General features: G+C 57.5%; 5 protein-coding genes across 5 annotated transcripts; 2 read left to right on the top strand and 3 right to left on the bottom strand.

Moving 5' to 3' along the window:
* Window positions 1-291: 291 nt before the first annotated feature.
* Window positions 292-2,120, bottom strand: BKCO1_1000288 (serine carboxypeptidase s28; the record flags this gene model as incomplete). The annotated part of the gene is made up of 4 exons (XM_020269668.1): window positions 292-734; window positions 793-812; window positions 873-1,972; window positions 2,028-2,120. 4 exons carry the CDS (start codon window positions 2,118-2,120, stop codon window positions 292-294), a joined length of 1,656 nt encoding a protein of 551 aa, XP_020135605.1.
* A 671-nt stretch (window positions 2,121-2,791) lies between these two features.
* Window positions 2,792-4,676, top strand: BKCO1_1000287 (4-coumarate-ligase; the record flags this gene model as incomplete). Its single annotated transcript, XM_020269667.1, has 5 exons — window positions 2,792-3,107; window positions 3,156-3,909; window positions 3,964-4,201; window positions 4,276-4,379; window positions 4,430-4,676. The coding sequence occupies 5 exons, from the start codon at window positions 2,792-2,794 to the stop codon at window positions 4,674-4,676; spliced, it is 1,659 nt and encodes a 552-aa protein (XP_020135610.1).
* Window positions 4,677-5,358: 682 nt separating this feature from the next.
* Window positions 5,359-7,030, bottom strand: BKCO1_1000286 (mfs multidrug transporter; the record flags this gene model as incomplete). The annotated part of the gene is made up of 2 exons (XM_020269666.1): window positions 5,359-5,607; window positions 5,663-7,030. The coding sequence occupies 2 exons, from the start codon at window positions 7,028-7,030 to the stop codon at window positions 5,359-5,361; spliced, it is 1,617 nt and encodes a 538-aa protein (XP_020135609.1).
* A 549-nt stretch (window positions 7,031-7,579) lies between these two features.
* On the bottom strand, window positions 7,580-9,037 carry BKCO1_1000285 (nad-p-binding protein; the record flags this gene model as incomplete). Its single annotated transcript, XM_020269665.1, has 4 exons — window positions 7,580-7,817; window positions 7,882-8,053; window positions 8,109-8,415; window positions 8,471-9,037. 4 exons carry the CDS (start codon window positions 9,035-9,037, stop codon window positions 7,580-7,582), a joined length of 1,284 nt encoding a protein of 427 aa, XP_020135608.1.
* Window positions 9,038-13,232: 4,195 nt separating this feature from the next.
* BKCO1_1000284 (calcium calmodulin-dependent protein) lies at window positions 13,233-15,542 on the top strand (the record flags this gene model as incomplete). Its single annotated transcript, XM_020269664.1, has 3 exons — window positions 13,233-13,778; window positions 14,083-14,327; window positions 14,393-15,542. 3 exons carry the CDS (start codon window positions 13,233-13,235, stop codon window positions 15,540-15,542), a joined length of 1,941 nt encoding a protein of 646 aa, XP_020135607.1.
* Window positions 15,543-15,598: the final 56 nt, after the last annotated feature.

The following is a 15,598-nucleotide window of genomic DNA, read 5'->3' as shown; positions in this document are numbered from 1 at the left end:
CACTTTCATGATTCATGCTGCCCGCGCCGCTCCCCTCTCTGCCTGCACTGATCGCCACCAACGAACCACCACCACACTCACGCCCGCCCGCCGTCTGAACCTTAATCCACATAAGCAGTAGGGTCTCGCGTGCAATTGTCCCGGAAGGGATCTGCAGACTTTATGGACCGCCCTCCCACGTGGCAAAATACATGGATGGCTGCTCTACCATCTCGGCTCACTGCAGCCTCGCCTGGCTCGTCTCCTGGCCTAGATCCGAAACCCCGTCAGCTTCTACTGGTCCATCGCCTGTCACGGGTTCCGCTTAAACATGCCTTCAACACGCCCGCGACCCTGCGCAAACTCCGACACCCACGCCTTCACAAACCGCGCCTCCCTCGCCTGCGCCTCTGCCACCGGCTTCGGCGGCAAGTCCGCCGTCGTCTCGTTCGGGAAAAGCCCGTTCTCATCCCAATGGTGCACTGCTTTGCCCGTGATGAGCATGAACGGCTCGCTGTCCGTCGACGTGCGGTTCGGCGCAGCAAACGCGTGCGGCGTCGCCGCCCGCCACGGGTCCGCCTCACCGTCGATGATGGCGAGCCGCGGATAGCTGATGCCGAATCCGCCGTACTTGTTGATTGCCTCGACGTCTGCTGCTGTCGTGATGTTGAACGCGTCTCGACAGACAATGGCGTTGTAATCAATGTCAATCAAGCGCGAGATCAGAGGTAGTTGTGTGCTTGGCACTCCGCTCCCTGCAGGCGGAAAAGACGCGTGAGCATGACCACTGGCGCGGGAGAGCAGCCGACTAACCTGTTTGGAGATAACCCCACCTATCATTGCTACCGTCAGCACCTAACCCCGGAAAAGAGTCCGCGCCATCAGCTACTTACTGCGTGCAATACTGGTACGGCCATGCTCGCCACGTCTGCGAAATGTCATCCTGGGCATAGAAAGTGGCGTTGTAGTTGGAGAAACACCCGTCTTGCGTACCGCTGCACTGGGAAACCTGCGTCAGATTGACATAGCCGATGTAGTTGAGCATCCTACTGCTGAGACTTGACACCTCATCGCTATATCCGCCGATGCGGAGCAGCTCCTCGACGTCCGGCTCCAGCGCAGCCGTGTCGGGGTACAGCAGCGAGTCCGAAGTGAGGTTGCTGCAGTACTCAAACACCGAAGGATCCGACACGGCGGGATCCCAATTGAGGCTCTGCCACCCCATGATGCCGTAGCTCAAGACGTTGGCAAAATCATCATCGTAAGTCAGGTTGCCAAGACCAAAGGCATTCTTGAGCTGATCCTTGTACTTGGTATTGTTTTGGTCCATCAGAATGTTGTCAACAACGTGTGTCAGCTTTTGCAGGGTGCTGACGCAGTCCGGAGGCCCGTACAGCCTCTGGGCTTCGTAATACTGCCAGTAGTCATATATGGCCTCCGTGACCCCCGATGAAGAGATGGCGCCCCAGAAAGTTTCGGGGTAGAGTTTGCGAAGAAAGGCCACGAAAGCGCCGGCATAAGAGCCGCCGTAAGCGATCCAGGGGGTGCTGGAAGGGCTCAAGTCATAGCTGTCCAGGCCTTCGAACGCGACGTGCTCTGCAAAGTACTGCGTGTCTTTCAACGCCTGAGCAGTGGTTAAGAAGCGCAGGTTCTCAGTGGTCAGATCCGACACGGGCCAGCTCTCGCCGTAGTAACGGTGCTCCAAGATGACGCCCAGCCCTCCGGTAGCGTTGGCTAACTGGGCAACAATGCCCTTTTGCAAATAGGGAAAGCGATCCTCACCGCTGGTTTCACCACTTGCGAGGACAATGACGGGGCCTCCGGGTTGGTAGTACGTGGCGTCGAACCAGTAGCGGAGCGGGAAGGTGCCATTTGTGTGCGGCTCGTACAGGGAATCGTTGTGGAAGTGGTCAATCGGCACGGAAATGTTGTAGGCAGGGTACAGAGGGGCGTCGCGGCGGTCGAGCTGAGCAGGCTCGGGCAGAGAGCGAATCTGGCTGGCGATAAGCAAATAGGGGGCGGGGCGAGGAAGGCTGTGAGCAACAGACCTGTTTGCGCAATTCGCGGATGGGGAGTGACGTGCGCAGGGCGTTTGTTTGGCTTGCCAGGCAGAGCAAGCCGACGAAAAGATGCGTGAACATGATAGCGGGCGAGGGAGCAGCTGGCCACGATGGGCAGAGCGGGCGGACGGCATACGGTGGGGTTTTGTAGCTTGCGAGCCGAGGACGGGGCCATGTTGATGACGCACGGCAGCTCGAGGGTGCAGATGGCTGCTGCTGCTGCTGCTACTGCTGCTGCTAGGAACAAGATGGAAGGTGGGCGTCAAGCTTTGCCGAGCGGGCAGGTGACTAGCCGCAGGGAGCAGGTGGCAGAGCCCTGTTGCAGATCCACAGGGCGCCGCAAAGGCCCGGGCTGCGAGGACGTGGGACCGCCCATCCGAGCGATGGATGCCTAGGTAGTAACTACCTAGGTAGGTCGGGCGGCCACAGAGCGCCTGCCCGTCTCGGCCACCGCCTGCCGTCGCTGCCCGCCTTCCTTGCCGTCGGTTGGCCCGCTGGACAGCAAAAAGAGCAGCCGCCGGCCCGACGATGGGTGCACTGCAACTCCGTCGTCCGCCCCAGCCTTGCCGTGCAGCCTGCTGCACACCCGCGTCTCCATCGGTGCGGATGCGAGCGGCGCCATCGGGCCGCTCACTGCTCCCCGCAGCCCCCCGCAACCCCGCCTGTAAGCAACCCTCGGGTACTTTTCACCCTCACATATCCCGCCTTCACCTCTACACCCAAATCTTTGCCTGTCTCTGCCGCTCGCCAATATGCCTCTTGCGTCCCCTTTTGCGCCTCTCCACATCGAGCAAACGGACCTGTTGGCCTACCTCTTTCCGCCTGGCCAGCATGTCTCTGACAAGCCGCTATGGATCGATGCCACCAACCCCGAGCGTTCCCTGTCGCCCCGCCAGATGCTGCAGTGGATAAAGAGGCTGGCCATCGGTCTGGACAAAGTTGGCTGTGCCCGCGGCCAGGTGGTTTTGACGTACACGCCAAACCACATCTTCGTCCCCACTGTCTACATGGCTACCGTTGGATCTGGAAGGATCTTTAGCGGAGCAAATCCCGCTTACGCCGAACAAGGTTGGTGGGACACATTCCCCATCGGTAATGATGCTGACGTGCCATAAGAGTTGTTGCACCAGCTGAAGGACACCGGAGCTCAGGTCCTCCTGGTGCATCCCTCCCTTGTCAAAACCGCAGTCTCTGCCGGCCAAAGAGCTGGTCTTTCTACCGACAGGATCTTCCTGTTCTCGGATGAGGTGCACAGTCCCGTTGGTGGGGTACGTGATTGGAGGGAAATGATCGGGTCGACCAAGCAGGCAGACAGCTATCAGTGGAAGCGTATGGCTGGACCTGAGTCCAGAGACACCGTGGCTACGGTAAACTACTCTTCCGGTACTACCGGTCTGCCAAAAGGAGTCTGCATATCCCACTCCAGCCTTATCTCGAATGCCGAGCAGGTGATATACATGCGCTACGCATTCAAGGAACGGACGACAGAAAGATGGACCGGGTTTCTACCCTTGTACCACGCCTATGGACAGCTCTATGCCAACATACTGGCCGTCAAACTGCACGCAACTGTGTACATCATGAAGCAGTTTGTTTACGAGGACTTCCTCCGTGTAGTTGAGACGTACAGGATCAATTCTTTGCAGGTCGCGCCGCCTATCCTGGTGATGATGAGCAAACGTCCGGAGACATCGAGATACGACCTCAGCAGTATCGAAGAGATCACGTGTGGCGCGGCGCCACTCTCCAAGGAATTAGCAGATGACATCGTCAGACGCTTCAATGTGACTCTGAAGCAGGGCTACGGCATGACGGAAACGACCTGTGCAGCCATTGTTATGCCTGGTGGAGCTGACCAGGTCGAAGACAAGTGAGCAACTCACCCACTACAGACTTTAAACAACGCTGACCAAGTTTGGAACAGTACCGGCTGTGTTGGCCAGTTGTGCCCAAACACTGATTGCGTCCTCCGGGATGATGACGGAAATGAGGTCCCAGCCGGTCAGCCTGGAGAAATGTACATTCGCGGGCCTCAGATTTGCCTGGGCTACTGGAGAAACGACCAAGCTAGCAAAGAAACTCTGAGTTCTGATGGCTGGCTGAGGACCGGTGACATTGCTGTGCAGCGGGATGGCTGGTTTTGGATTGTTGACAGGAAAAAAGTGCCCATAAATCCCCTCCGTACAGGAAAGTCTTCATCAAAAGTAGAATTGCTGACCGCCATATCATCTGATAGGAGCTTATTAAAGTGAATGGGCTGCAGGTGGCTCCGGCGGAACTTGAAGCCGTCTTACTCGAGCACGAAGACATCGCTGATGCTGCGGTTGTAGGCGTGACGTTGTAAGTCTTTCCCTCGCAGCCCCTTTTGCGCATGTTGACTGGGTCGGCAGACGTGGCGAAGAGTGGCCACGGGCATACGTTTCCCTGAAGGGTGACAAGAAGGGGAAAACGACGGAGAAGCAGATACAGGACTGGATTAAAGTCAAGGTTGCCAGATACAAGCAGCTGGCCGGCGGCGTATCGTTTGTCGATGAGGTGCCGAAGCTGCAGAGTGGCAAGATTATGCGCAAGGTTCTTAGGCAATGGGCGAGCCGCGATTCCCCAGCGTTGGAGGCCAGTGTAACAGCGAAGCTATGATCCAACCAAGGCAGTAAGTCAATGAGCTAGCGTAGTCTAGCTATATCATGTTTGGCCCCGTCGCAAGCCTGATTCCTACGGCCGTTTAAACAAAACCTCATTGTCTTGGGTATCCCTACTTATGCGCATTGCAGCTAAACCGATCCGAGGTTATTTTGAGCGTTGAGGTATTTGTCAAGCATGCAAGGGTTATGCAATAAACGAAGTCTGCATTCCCAATATTGGGACACAGCCAACGACGGATATGTAGCACCATCCCCAGAGCAAGTCTATTCGCTGAATTTAGTATATTGGAAGCTGAAATGGCACAATGCGGCACAGTTTAGCGGTGCTAGCAAGAGAGTAAGCACTCTAATTCAACTACGAAACTAGACTCGGGCCTGACTTTGTCGGAATTGGACGTAGACAGCCGGCAACACAAACCAACCAACCCGGATCGACACAAAATCTAGTCTATTGGCGCAAATTTTCTCTTGGCCCAGCTACGTTGCACCTTTTTTTTTTTTTTTGTTGGACCCAGAGCACAGCCAACAACGCCGTCCATGCACCTACGAAGTGCTTGTTGTTATTTCCAAACGCCGAGCGCCTGCATTTGCGCAGCCCATTCGGTTTCTTCCCTCGCCGGCAGTGAGAACGCTGCAGTCATTGGATCTGCTCATAAAGGGAGAAGGGGCCATGACTCTCACAGCTTCACTTGATATTTGTTCCTCAGCGCCTCTCCATACTTGACGAACAGAACCGGAATGGGTATCAATGCAATGGCGACGAAACCGAGCAAAGAGTTGCCCCAGCCCAGGCCAAGGGCCTTGTACATGGGCTGTCCGGCAAGGGGCACAAACGCGCCAAAAAGGGATCGCAAGACAGTGTTTGCGGCCATGGCAGATGCAGCGTGCAAGGTATAGACGTCTACGAGATACGTGTTCGGCGCCATCTATACAATGTTCGTCAGCATGACTTTCCAAGCTCGGGGACGTGGGACCACTTACGAAGATTAGCATCAAGCCGAATCCAATGAAACCGGTTCCAATAATGGGCACTATCCAATGCGTGTGCTTCTCAACAGTCCATCCGTACCAGAACAGTCCTATCGGCATCGCCGCTGCGCCGGGAAACATGAGCGGTAAGCGCTTTTCGGGGGTGAAGGTGCCTTTTGCAAGCGCACTGCGGACGCTCCGGTTGCCCCAGTAAGTATAAACCCATTGGCCGGTGACACTACCAATTCCAACTCCAAGGTAGCTCAGACCAGCGGTGCCGGTATTGAAGTTGTATTGCTCCTTGTAGACGAGAGTGAAAGTGGTGAAAAGGATGTAGAGGTAGGCATAGGCAACGGCGACGTATAGGGAGAGGAGGAACACGATGGGAGACTTGAAGAGCATCTTGGTGGGGCGTACAATGCTGAAGAAGAAGAGATCGCGGGGCGAGAGGCCGGTATCGAGCTTGCTACGAAGTGCCATATTCCCAGTCTCCTTTTTGAGGCGGCGCGTCTTGCGGTTGAGGATGGCGATGGCATATGTCTCGGACATGAGCATTGCACCAAAAAGGGTGACGACGGCAGCAGCGATGCTGACGACATTGAACGTCCAACGCCACCCAGCAGCCTGTGAGAGAAATCCACCTGACAGGGGACCTACGACAGGACCGATGCACGGGCCAGCGACCCAGATTGCCATTGCAGTGCCCCTTTGCTCGCGCGGGATCAAGTCTGCAATAGTTCCGCCACCTAGCGTTAGCGGGCTCGATCCGACACAGCCGGCCAGGAAGCGAAAAGCAATGAGCATGCCGAGGCTCGTTGATCGTGCACATGCTATGTTGAAGGCGACGAACAGAACATTGCATGTGTGGTAGAGCGGTAGCCTCCCGTACATCTCGGACAAGGGTGCAATGATCAGAGGGCCCACGGCAAAACCAAGAACGTAGACGGATACGACGAAGCCGGATAAAAGCTCGCTGGTCGAGTTAAACTCGGCCATGAGCTCGGGAACTCCTGGGGCGAACATGGACGAGGCCAGCGGAATGAGGAAGGTTATGAGAGACACGATGGCTATGGCACCCCACTTCTTGGATTTGGACCAGTTCATGGGGTTTTCCGGATCATTGGGACCGTCCCAGTCAACAAGGTTCGGATCTGGAGCATCTGGGGCGGGCGGCTGATCGGCGTCGGGATCATTGATGGAAGTGGCAACGGAAGCTTCGCTCTGCTTTTCCAGGTCGGCATCTTTGCTGAAGCGCGGAGCAACGGGGTGACGCTGCTCGGAACCGGGATAGATGCCCAGGTTGGTGGGAATATCTGCATCGTGGCCCTCTTCGGCAGCCAATTCTACCACATCGCTCTGCTCGGGAAACACGGCGCCCATGTCGTGACAGAGCGGTGGCGTCAGGCACTGACTGTCTTGTTGGGGGACGGAGTGGTGCTGAGGCGGTCGGCCAGTGAGGGCGGCGGATTACCGGAGGGCTGAGGAACTCGCGGGACCTTCTGGGCAGAACATGCAGCAAACAACAGGGCATAGACAGGAGGCATGCGGACCGACGATGGGACTTCTTGACACAAACAAACGGCAGCGCAAACAGTGGGACGGGGTTCGGGCGGAATTAAGGCGGCGCGACGAAGGGCTTAACGCCGCGCGGATTATGGACGAAAAGCAGCGGTCGGTCGGTCGGGGTGTCGGGCGGGGGTTCCAATGTTCCAATGGGTGGCTGCAGAATGGAATCCTCCTTTGCCAGATGCGGAGTGCGGCAGCCGGGTGGGGCTGCTGCAGGCGGGCCATGTGCCGGGCGAGGGTGGCACTTGTGGAGGGAGACATGTCCCCACGGAGCTCCGCCAATGGCGCAAGCGAAGTAGCGGGGCCCCAGCATCGTCGGATGTGGCTGGCGGGCGAGCAGGAGAGCGGACGACGGGAGGTTACCTAGCGAACGGAGAGAACGGAGAGAACGGAGGGATGGTGGGCAGTCACGGGCAGTAGGCAGTGAGGGGCATAGCGCTGCAAGAAGGAGCGTTGCACTGCAGCCGAGGTCATCCCAGCTCCCAGCTCCCAGCTCCCGGCTTTCCTGCAGCCAGGTCGCGGTTTCCGCTGGTTTCGGTGGCGCCTCGCGCCGATCTGAGCTTGCCGTCCGCTGCGCTCCTGTCGCTTCTCGCAGTAGTCCCTATTGCATTCGTTGTATTGATGACTCGCTTTCCGCCCCCTCGCCTGACCCTCTTCCGACTCACACCCGGATGACTATCTTCCCAATCTCGCTTTGCTTCTCCAATCTGGCAAATGCCTCCGCTGCCTGTTCGAACTCAAATTGCACAGCCACCGCCGGCCGGACCTGATGCTCCTCTACGAATCTCACGAACCGCTCGTTCATCACCTTGCTCCCGGCCCCCAGAACTCCCCTGACTGCGCCCACTGTCAGCAGACATCGCCTCTTGCCTACCAGGAAAAGGACACTTACTCGTCTTTGCCCCGAAGAGGATCGCAGGAATGAGATCAGCCTGCTGTTTGGGCTCCGTCAAAATGCCCAGCACCGACACCAGCCCGCCCGTTCGTGCACTGCGCAGCGACTCCTCGATTGTCCCGGCACCGCCAACATCGACAACGTGGTCCACCCCACGCCCGCCCGTGATGCGCAGTACCTCGTCTGCCCACTTTGGCGTCTTTCGGTAGTTGATGACATGCGTTGCACCCAGCTTCTTGGCAACCTCCAGCTTCTCATCCGTTGACGACGTTGCGATCACCGTAGCACCTGCAGCCGACGCAAGCTGGAGACCAGTCAATTAGCTTTACATGCTCCCCGAGAAAGGCCTGCCGACTTACTTGGATGGCGAAGCAACTCACTCCGCCCGTCCCCTGAGTCAAAACCGTGACCCCTTTGGCTGGCTTTCCAACGCCGCCTGGTCCTTCGAAGAGGGCGTTGAACGCCGTGAGGCCCGCACAACACATGGTTGCCGCCTCTGCATCAGTCAAGCCCTTCGGCGCTTCGAGGATTCTCTCATCATCCATCACCATGTATCGGACCAACGTGCCGTTTGTCTCTGCACCACCCAAGGTGGCATCGAGATCAAAGCCATCGCCGACATCGCCGTCGATCCAAGTGTTGACGTTCACAACCACCGATGCCCCGATGCGATCGCGCCACTTGGACGAGGCGCCAGCGGCGACCAGGGTGCCGGCTCCATCACTGCATGGAATGAGGTTTACCGCTGCCCGCCTAGGGTATGCTGGGCTGTGCTGCAAGATGAGGCTGTCGCGGAAATTGAGTGAAACTGCCGTGATGCGAATGAGCGCCTGGTCCGGCCCGGGTGTCGGCGTCGGAAGAGCTAATTGTGTGAGCTTTGACGCACTGGAGATCACCCAGGCGACATTCTGGTCCTTGTCTACCATTATACTTGGGGGGTACTCTTGCAGTGAGTGGCTTGGGGGCTTGGAAAGGTTGGTCTGGCTCTGGTCTGGCTCTCCAAGTGCATTGTCCAGTGCCCTGCCTTTATATTTGCAAACACACAACTGATCCTAATCCGCTCAATTTCTAAGCAACCTGCTGCCACCGGCCGTCGGTGTGAGGCGGCAGATATCGCGCCATTCGAGCTACAGTACTCTTCCCTTGAAGACATGAGTGACAGTCGGGTTTGGCTTACAAATCACCCCACTACATCAGACGGAGACCAATGAACCCCCCGTTTTGTTATCAGCCAGCGGTTCGACCACTTGGTGCTAACATGACGGACGAAATCTTTCGGTATGGGCTGCTGTGGGCTCAGCTACCCTGACAAATCACCTCAGTCAGACGCGGAATGGTCACCTGTGGGTCCACTTGTTTTATAGGCAACTACGAGAAGACTTGCCTTGCATTACGAAGCAACTCCGCGATTCCGCAAATGCAGCATTCGCCAACGGCGATTATTCCGCGTCGTTCCTTGGCATTCAGACACATGCTGGCTGCACAAACACCGTCTCCCGCATTTTTCTTGATGTTTCCCGGATTGGACACGCGAGGTCTGTTGATTCCTTCATAACTCGCATATCCCCTGAGTATAAGCGATTCTTGGAAGAAGAAAGTATACGGTTTAAGACCTAGCGAGGCTCCCATCATGCGACCTAGACAGTGGAGGTATCTACCTCGATGCTGTCTTAGATATTAACATCGATGCCGACAATCGATTAACTTGAAGGGTGGGGTCTATGTAGGATCGGCGGTCAACTTTCAGAACCGGTTTAAAAAACGCTGCAGCATCAAGTATGGATCGATTCGCGACGATGAGGCGAAACGAATGTGCCTCTTCGTCGCTACGTCGAAAGCAACCACAATAATGAACTTTCGCCCCCTTATAGTGTACGAAGAGGAAGAGATCAGAACACCATCCTATTCCGTTTCAGAAAGTATTTGTATGGTGGATACCGAGGAAGATTCGTTACAGAAGAGTCACTCCGCCTCTATCAACATTCAACAAGGCATTGGAAAGCTCCGCTCCAGGAGACATGTTTTACCAACTGTGAAATGACCCAGAAGCAAGTGCAGGCAAATTCAGCTACGTTCCACCCCAAGCACTTCCAGAGCAGTCACGTATTGGCAACTTTTTGGTGTTCGGCTTGTATCGTATACTTCTCCATACACGAGACTGTCCGCTCTCGCTGTACGATCTCAATACACACGACTCCCAAGCCGAGCAAGTGTCCAGATTGCAACAGGTCGAAAAAGCAGCTGGACTCGGAAGAGCGAGGGATGTGCCGCATGTGTTTCGAGTCCAAATACCGGCCAAGGAAGGAGAGTAAGCCGGCGAGGAAGATGAAAAAGTGACTTGTGGAGAACTTCCAAGGCAGGCGCTTGAATGCATCATGGCGGGCCATTCTCAGGGTCCACAGTCCACAAGATAGGCCATCTTCGACGCTGACTCGGTTGACCGGGATGTCATGCGTTTCAGTAGCTTCGGTACAGTGGGTGACGAAAGAGATTGACCCACCTACATGAGCAGCGGAATCTTACATGTGGAGGCGTTTGCAATGTTCTAATACTCGCATCTGCATCCGGATACCTGCTTCAGCTAATGATGAAGAAAGGTCGTTTAAACGTACATCTACGTCGGTATACTTGCTTCAACTACCCACACGAAGGATCGCCGTACGTCAATTTCTTTTGTCACCCACTGTGCTGGGAGGGCTCTCGGCCTTTCTTCGACTAACTCTAACACAATAAGTGCCTATTCAATGGAACCATTTCCCCAGTTTTCAGTGCATGTGCTGGACCGGCATGGATTCGTATGCGTGGGACCTTGGTGATCGGCTCAGGCAGAGTATGCAAATACTGATATGTTGATATCATTTGCAAGGAGTGTGGGTTGAAGCGGGCTGGTATTGGCAATGTGAGAAGATACATACAGTCATGAAAGCATCCAAAGCCCTTAGTAATCTAGGTTTAGACGCACGGCAGGTGTAGTGCAACCCACTGTTCTAAATACAGGTCACCGAGCGCTGTGAGGGAGAAGGTTTGGGACTGAGGATCAGGGCAAGCGCCAACCAAGACAGTCACAACGACTTATTCGGCATATTACGCTAGGCCAGGATAGCGGGGAATCTTACTAACAAAAGCTAGATCGCTCGTGGCTTTCGGGTCGAAGGTTTCTCGGGGCCTCAATGGCAACCATGCAGTCAAGGGAGCACAATCTGTCAGATTACTGTCCCCCGCCCCCCAGTCTGATGCTGGTGTGCGCAATGCCGGGATTGAGTGCAGCTGCTTGGATGATGCACGTACCAGAGCGATATGCGGAGAGGCGAGCTTGTTTGATCCTGAGGAAGGTGGGTCAGCGCCCTTGACGACATTTTCTCTGCCGGCGACACGAAGATGGACCAATCAGGCTCGCGGGTCGCGGCCGGGGTTGATGATCTCATCGGTTTCATCAATAATAATGGCCATGTGGGCAAAACCGTTTCGGAGGGATGCAGCGGCAAGAGTGGTATCCTGTCACCTGTGATCCGGCTGCCTGGTTCGCGCCTCTGGTGCTGGGATGAAGAGGATCTGCGTCGAGTGGGCCCATGAGACAACGGCTCTTTTTTACTGATCTCACGCCGTGTCTGAACACAGTCGGCATGCGTCACGAAGCTCGCGCGCCGCGGACGATGAATGGCTGCAGGCCGCGGGCGCCGCAGCTGAAGACGGGCGGCGTCCGGGCCAGCGTCCGGGCCAGCTTCCAGGTTCCGCGCAGCGTCGAGCATGCAAAGTCGGTCCGAGCGGTGTTCGCCAGCCACCAGCCACCAGCAGCGAGCAGCGTCATCGCTCGCGTCCTCGCTCGCGTCCTCGCTCGCGTGAGGTCCTCGTCAGGCCTTGGCCGGCAGTCGGCGCAGCAGGGCAGGCGCAGGCGACCAGCGCGACGTGCCGCATGCGTCCGCTGGCGTCCGCAGGCGGAACATTTCTGAGCGGCCATCGTCAGCGGGTGTCGCAATGCGCATCCAGAGGAACCGCAGACGCAATGCGCGCGCATCAAGGAGCGCGGCGCTGCATGATTTCGTAGGGTGATGTCATGGGCGAGGGCGGACCAACGGCCGGGCTTCAGACCCTGCAGCGCCCGCCCTCGGTGATCTGTGGAGGCGCATCGTCGCGTCCACGGCACGCCCGTCAGCTGGCACACTGTGCACTGGGCCGGCGCAGCGCGAAAGCGCGAAAGCGCGAAAGCGAGAGTTTCCTGGCGGGTGGGCGCGCGGCGGCATGGACGCAGCGTCGCCAGCGTCGCCAGCCGCGGTCAGGCCGGCGCTGCTAACCCACGCGTGGCGTCGCGGCCAGCCTGCTGCGCGCTGCTAGTGGCCGTGCCATGGACGCGACCCTGGCCGCCTGCTGCGTCGTCTGCCCTCTCTGCAGTGCCGCTGGATGCCGGACGTAGACCCAAATACTCTCGGCCCCCGGGAGCCTCACTGCGCGCGCTGCTCTCCTCTCCCGCGCTGCTAGCCCTGCTCGCCAACCCTGCTCGTCCGCTCGCCTGCTCGCCTGCTCGCCCGTGTCAGCACCGCAATCCCGCGCGTCGTCATAGCCCTCACCGACGAGCGCCCTCATTCCACCGAGCCGCAGCGTGAAACGGAGCGCAATCTGGCAACGATGCCGATGATCGAGGTGAGTGCGAGTCCCAGCCCGATGCCCTGGCCCGATCCCATCCTGCGGCCCGCCCGCACAGCAGTGCGCGACAGAGCCAAGGGGCGACCGGCGCGAGGTGAGCGCGGCTTTGACGTCTGGAGGCGCGGGCGATTGGCTGGGCCGGGCTGGGCCTGAGCAGCCCAGAATGCAGCCGCGAGCCTGCCCTTCGGCCCTGTCGATGTCATCTCGTGCGCCTAATCGCACCTTCCTGGTGCACGTCATACCTAGCCACCGCCCAGCTTGAGCTCGTCCCTCGCGCGTCTTTGTCACCTTCCCTCCCCCCAGCTGCACCCGCAATTCGCTCGCAGCGCCCGCTTCCACGCCCAAACGCTCTACCTCGCTGCACAGCTCCCCAACGCCTCTCCCACCCGCCTGCCTTTGCGCTACTCCCTCCGCTATATTCTCCGCCGCTTCAACCGTCCATTGCCGTCGCGCCCTGCGACGAGTCCAGCTCACTGAACCATGGCCGCCATACAGAATTTCAAGAACTTCCTCCGCCATGGCAAGCAGGCCCGCGCCACGCACTCGCCGCATGCTGAGCCCACCACCAACGTGTCCCCCGTCCACGCCCAGCAACAGCGTTACAACAACTACACGTCGCCCCCGCCGCCCGAACACCATGCCATCACCGAGCCCAACGTGATGGAGCACAAGCCACTGCACGCAAACGTCCCCGCAGCAGATTATTCAGCCGCCGCCGTCAACAACCAAAACCAGGCCGCTCGCGCAGGAGACGCCGCCGCCCGCGCCGCTGCCGACCACCACAAGGCACAGGCCGCTGCCAAGGCCAAGAAAGAGATCGACCCGCAGGTCCTCGAACGCATTGTGGCCGAGGAGCGGGAGCAGAAGGGCAAGCTGCCGCAATACCCCGGCCTGGAGCGATGGATTCTGCTTGAGAAGATGGGCGACGGTGCATTCAGCAACGTCTACCGCGCAAAGGACAGCCAAGGCCAATATCCCGAGTCGGCCATTAAGGTGGTCAGGAAATTCGAGATGAACTCCAGTCAGGTATGTGGCATCCTTGCAAGTTTTTTTGCTTTTCCTCTCTCGTCTCTCCTCTGCACGTCACGTGTGTTTGGTCGTACCGTCCGCTTCTGCCCAGCTACGCTTTTCGTCCCTCTTTTGCGCGATTACGTAGCCAACGCGGTGGATGCCTAGGGCGACAAACACCTCCATCCGGATTTCAAGAAGGCCCCCAAGACTGTGGAGGTTCGCACTCCTCCCATACAAGTCATCGCCGCCGCCACCACCTCCATTTTTCCCTTCTGTACGTATCTTGTGGTGCATGACAGGCGCTGACTCCCAGTCGCAGAGAGCCAACATCCTTAAGGAGGTGCAGATCATGCGCCAACTGGACCACCCCAACATTGTAAAACTCATCGACTTCTCCGAGTCTCGACAGTACTATTACATCATCCTCGAGCTGTGCCCCGGTGGCGAACTCTTCCACCAGATTGTTCGCCTCACGTACTTCAGCGAGAATCTTTCTCGACACGTGATTATCCAAGTCGCCAAAGCATTGGAATATTTGCACGAAGAGGCCGGTGTTGTCCATCGGTACGTTGTTTCGCGTTCCCTTTGCTCCTGTGTTGGCCCTACGACAGCTGACGTCATACTCCCAGTGACATCAAACCTGAGAATCTGCTCTTTTACCCCGCCCCCTTCATTCCGACCAAGACCCCCAAGCTCAAGTCTACCGATGAGGAAGATAAAGTTGATGAGGGTGAGTTCATCAAGGGTCACGGCGCTGGCGGCATCGGCACCATCAAGATCGCCGATTTTGGCTTGTCCAAGGTTATCTGGGACAGCCAGACTATGACGCCATGCGGTACCGTCGGTTACACCGCCCCCGAAATCGTGAAGGATGAACGCTACTCGAAGAGTGTTGACATGTGGGCCCTTGGCTGCGTGCTTTACACTCTACTTTGCGGTTTCCCGCCTTTTTACGACGAAAGCATCCAGACGCTGACAGAAAAGGTCGCGCGCGGCCAATACACTTTCCTGTCGCCCTGGTGGGATGAGATTTCTAAGCCTGCGCAAGACCTCGTTTCTCACCTGCTGACCGTGGATCCCGAGAAACGTTACGACATCAAACAATTCCTCAACCACCCATGGATTCGCGAGTCGGAAGAGGAGACGCAGGCCGCCGCGGACGCACCGCCACTCGCAACGCCTCTCCTCAAGAAGCAGCCTTCGGAGCAGTCAACCCTGCAGCCCAACTACGCTTACTTGGACGATGTTCCCAGCGCTGGTGGTAGACGCATGGACTTCCGCTCGCCAGGTGCTGTCAACCTCCGTGAAGTGTTCGACGTCAGTTATGCCGTGCACCGGCAAGAAGAGGAGGGCAAGCGACGGAAGAACTTCAAACAGGGCTACCGTGGCGGGAATGCGATGACCAGTCTCAACGTGCTCGACGAGGAGGACATGTACGATGACGATGAAGATGGACAGAGTGCGCCATTTGCAGCGAACCAGGCGGATCCTCCGGCGAAACTGCCCAAGAGTCAAGCCGCTGACGTCAGCGCCATGGAACAAAAGATGAAGAACACTACCCTGAGCGCAGCGGCTCAGGCTAGGCAGCAAGCCGGGACTGCGACACAACAAAAGGGCTATGGACAGCATTCTCCTGCCGTTGCTGCTGCTGCACGCCGCCAGGTTCGGAGTAAGGGCGCGTTCGAGCTAAGCCTGGATAACGCAACCTTACTCAGCAAAAGACAGAGGAAGCCCGAGCCAAGTGGTCTGCGGGAACAGATCGCTGCGACCGGACCGTGATCATGTCGAATGGTTCGCGTTGCTTCGCAAATCCAACATTCGATAAGCAATCAGAC

This window comes from Diplodia corticola (assembly GCF_001883845.1).
Source record: "Diplodia corticola strain CBS 112549 chromosome Unknown scaffold1, whole genome shotgun sequence".
In the NCBI taxonomy this organism is placed as follows: Eukaryota; Fungi; Ascomycota; class Dothideomycetes; order Botryosphaeriales; family Botryosphaeriaceae; genus Diplodia; species Diplodia corticola.
The sequence above is the reverse complement of the archived record's forward strand: the minus strand, read 5'-3'. Positions and strand labels throughout refer to the sequence as shown.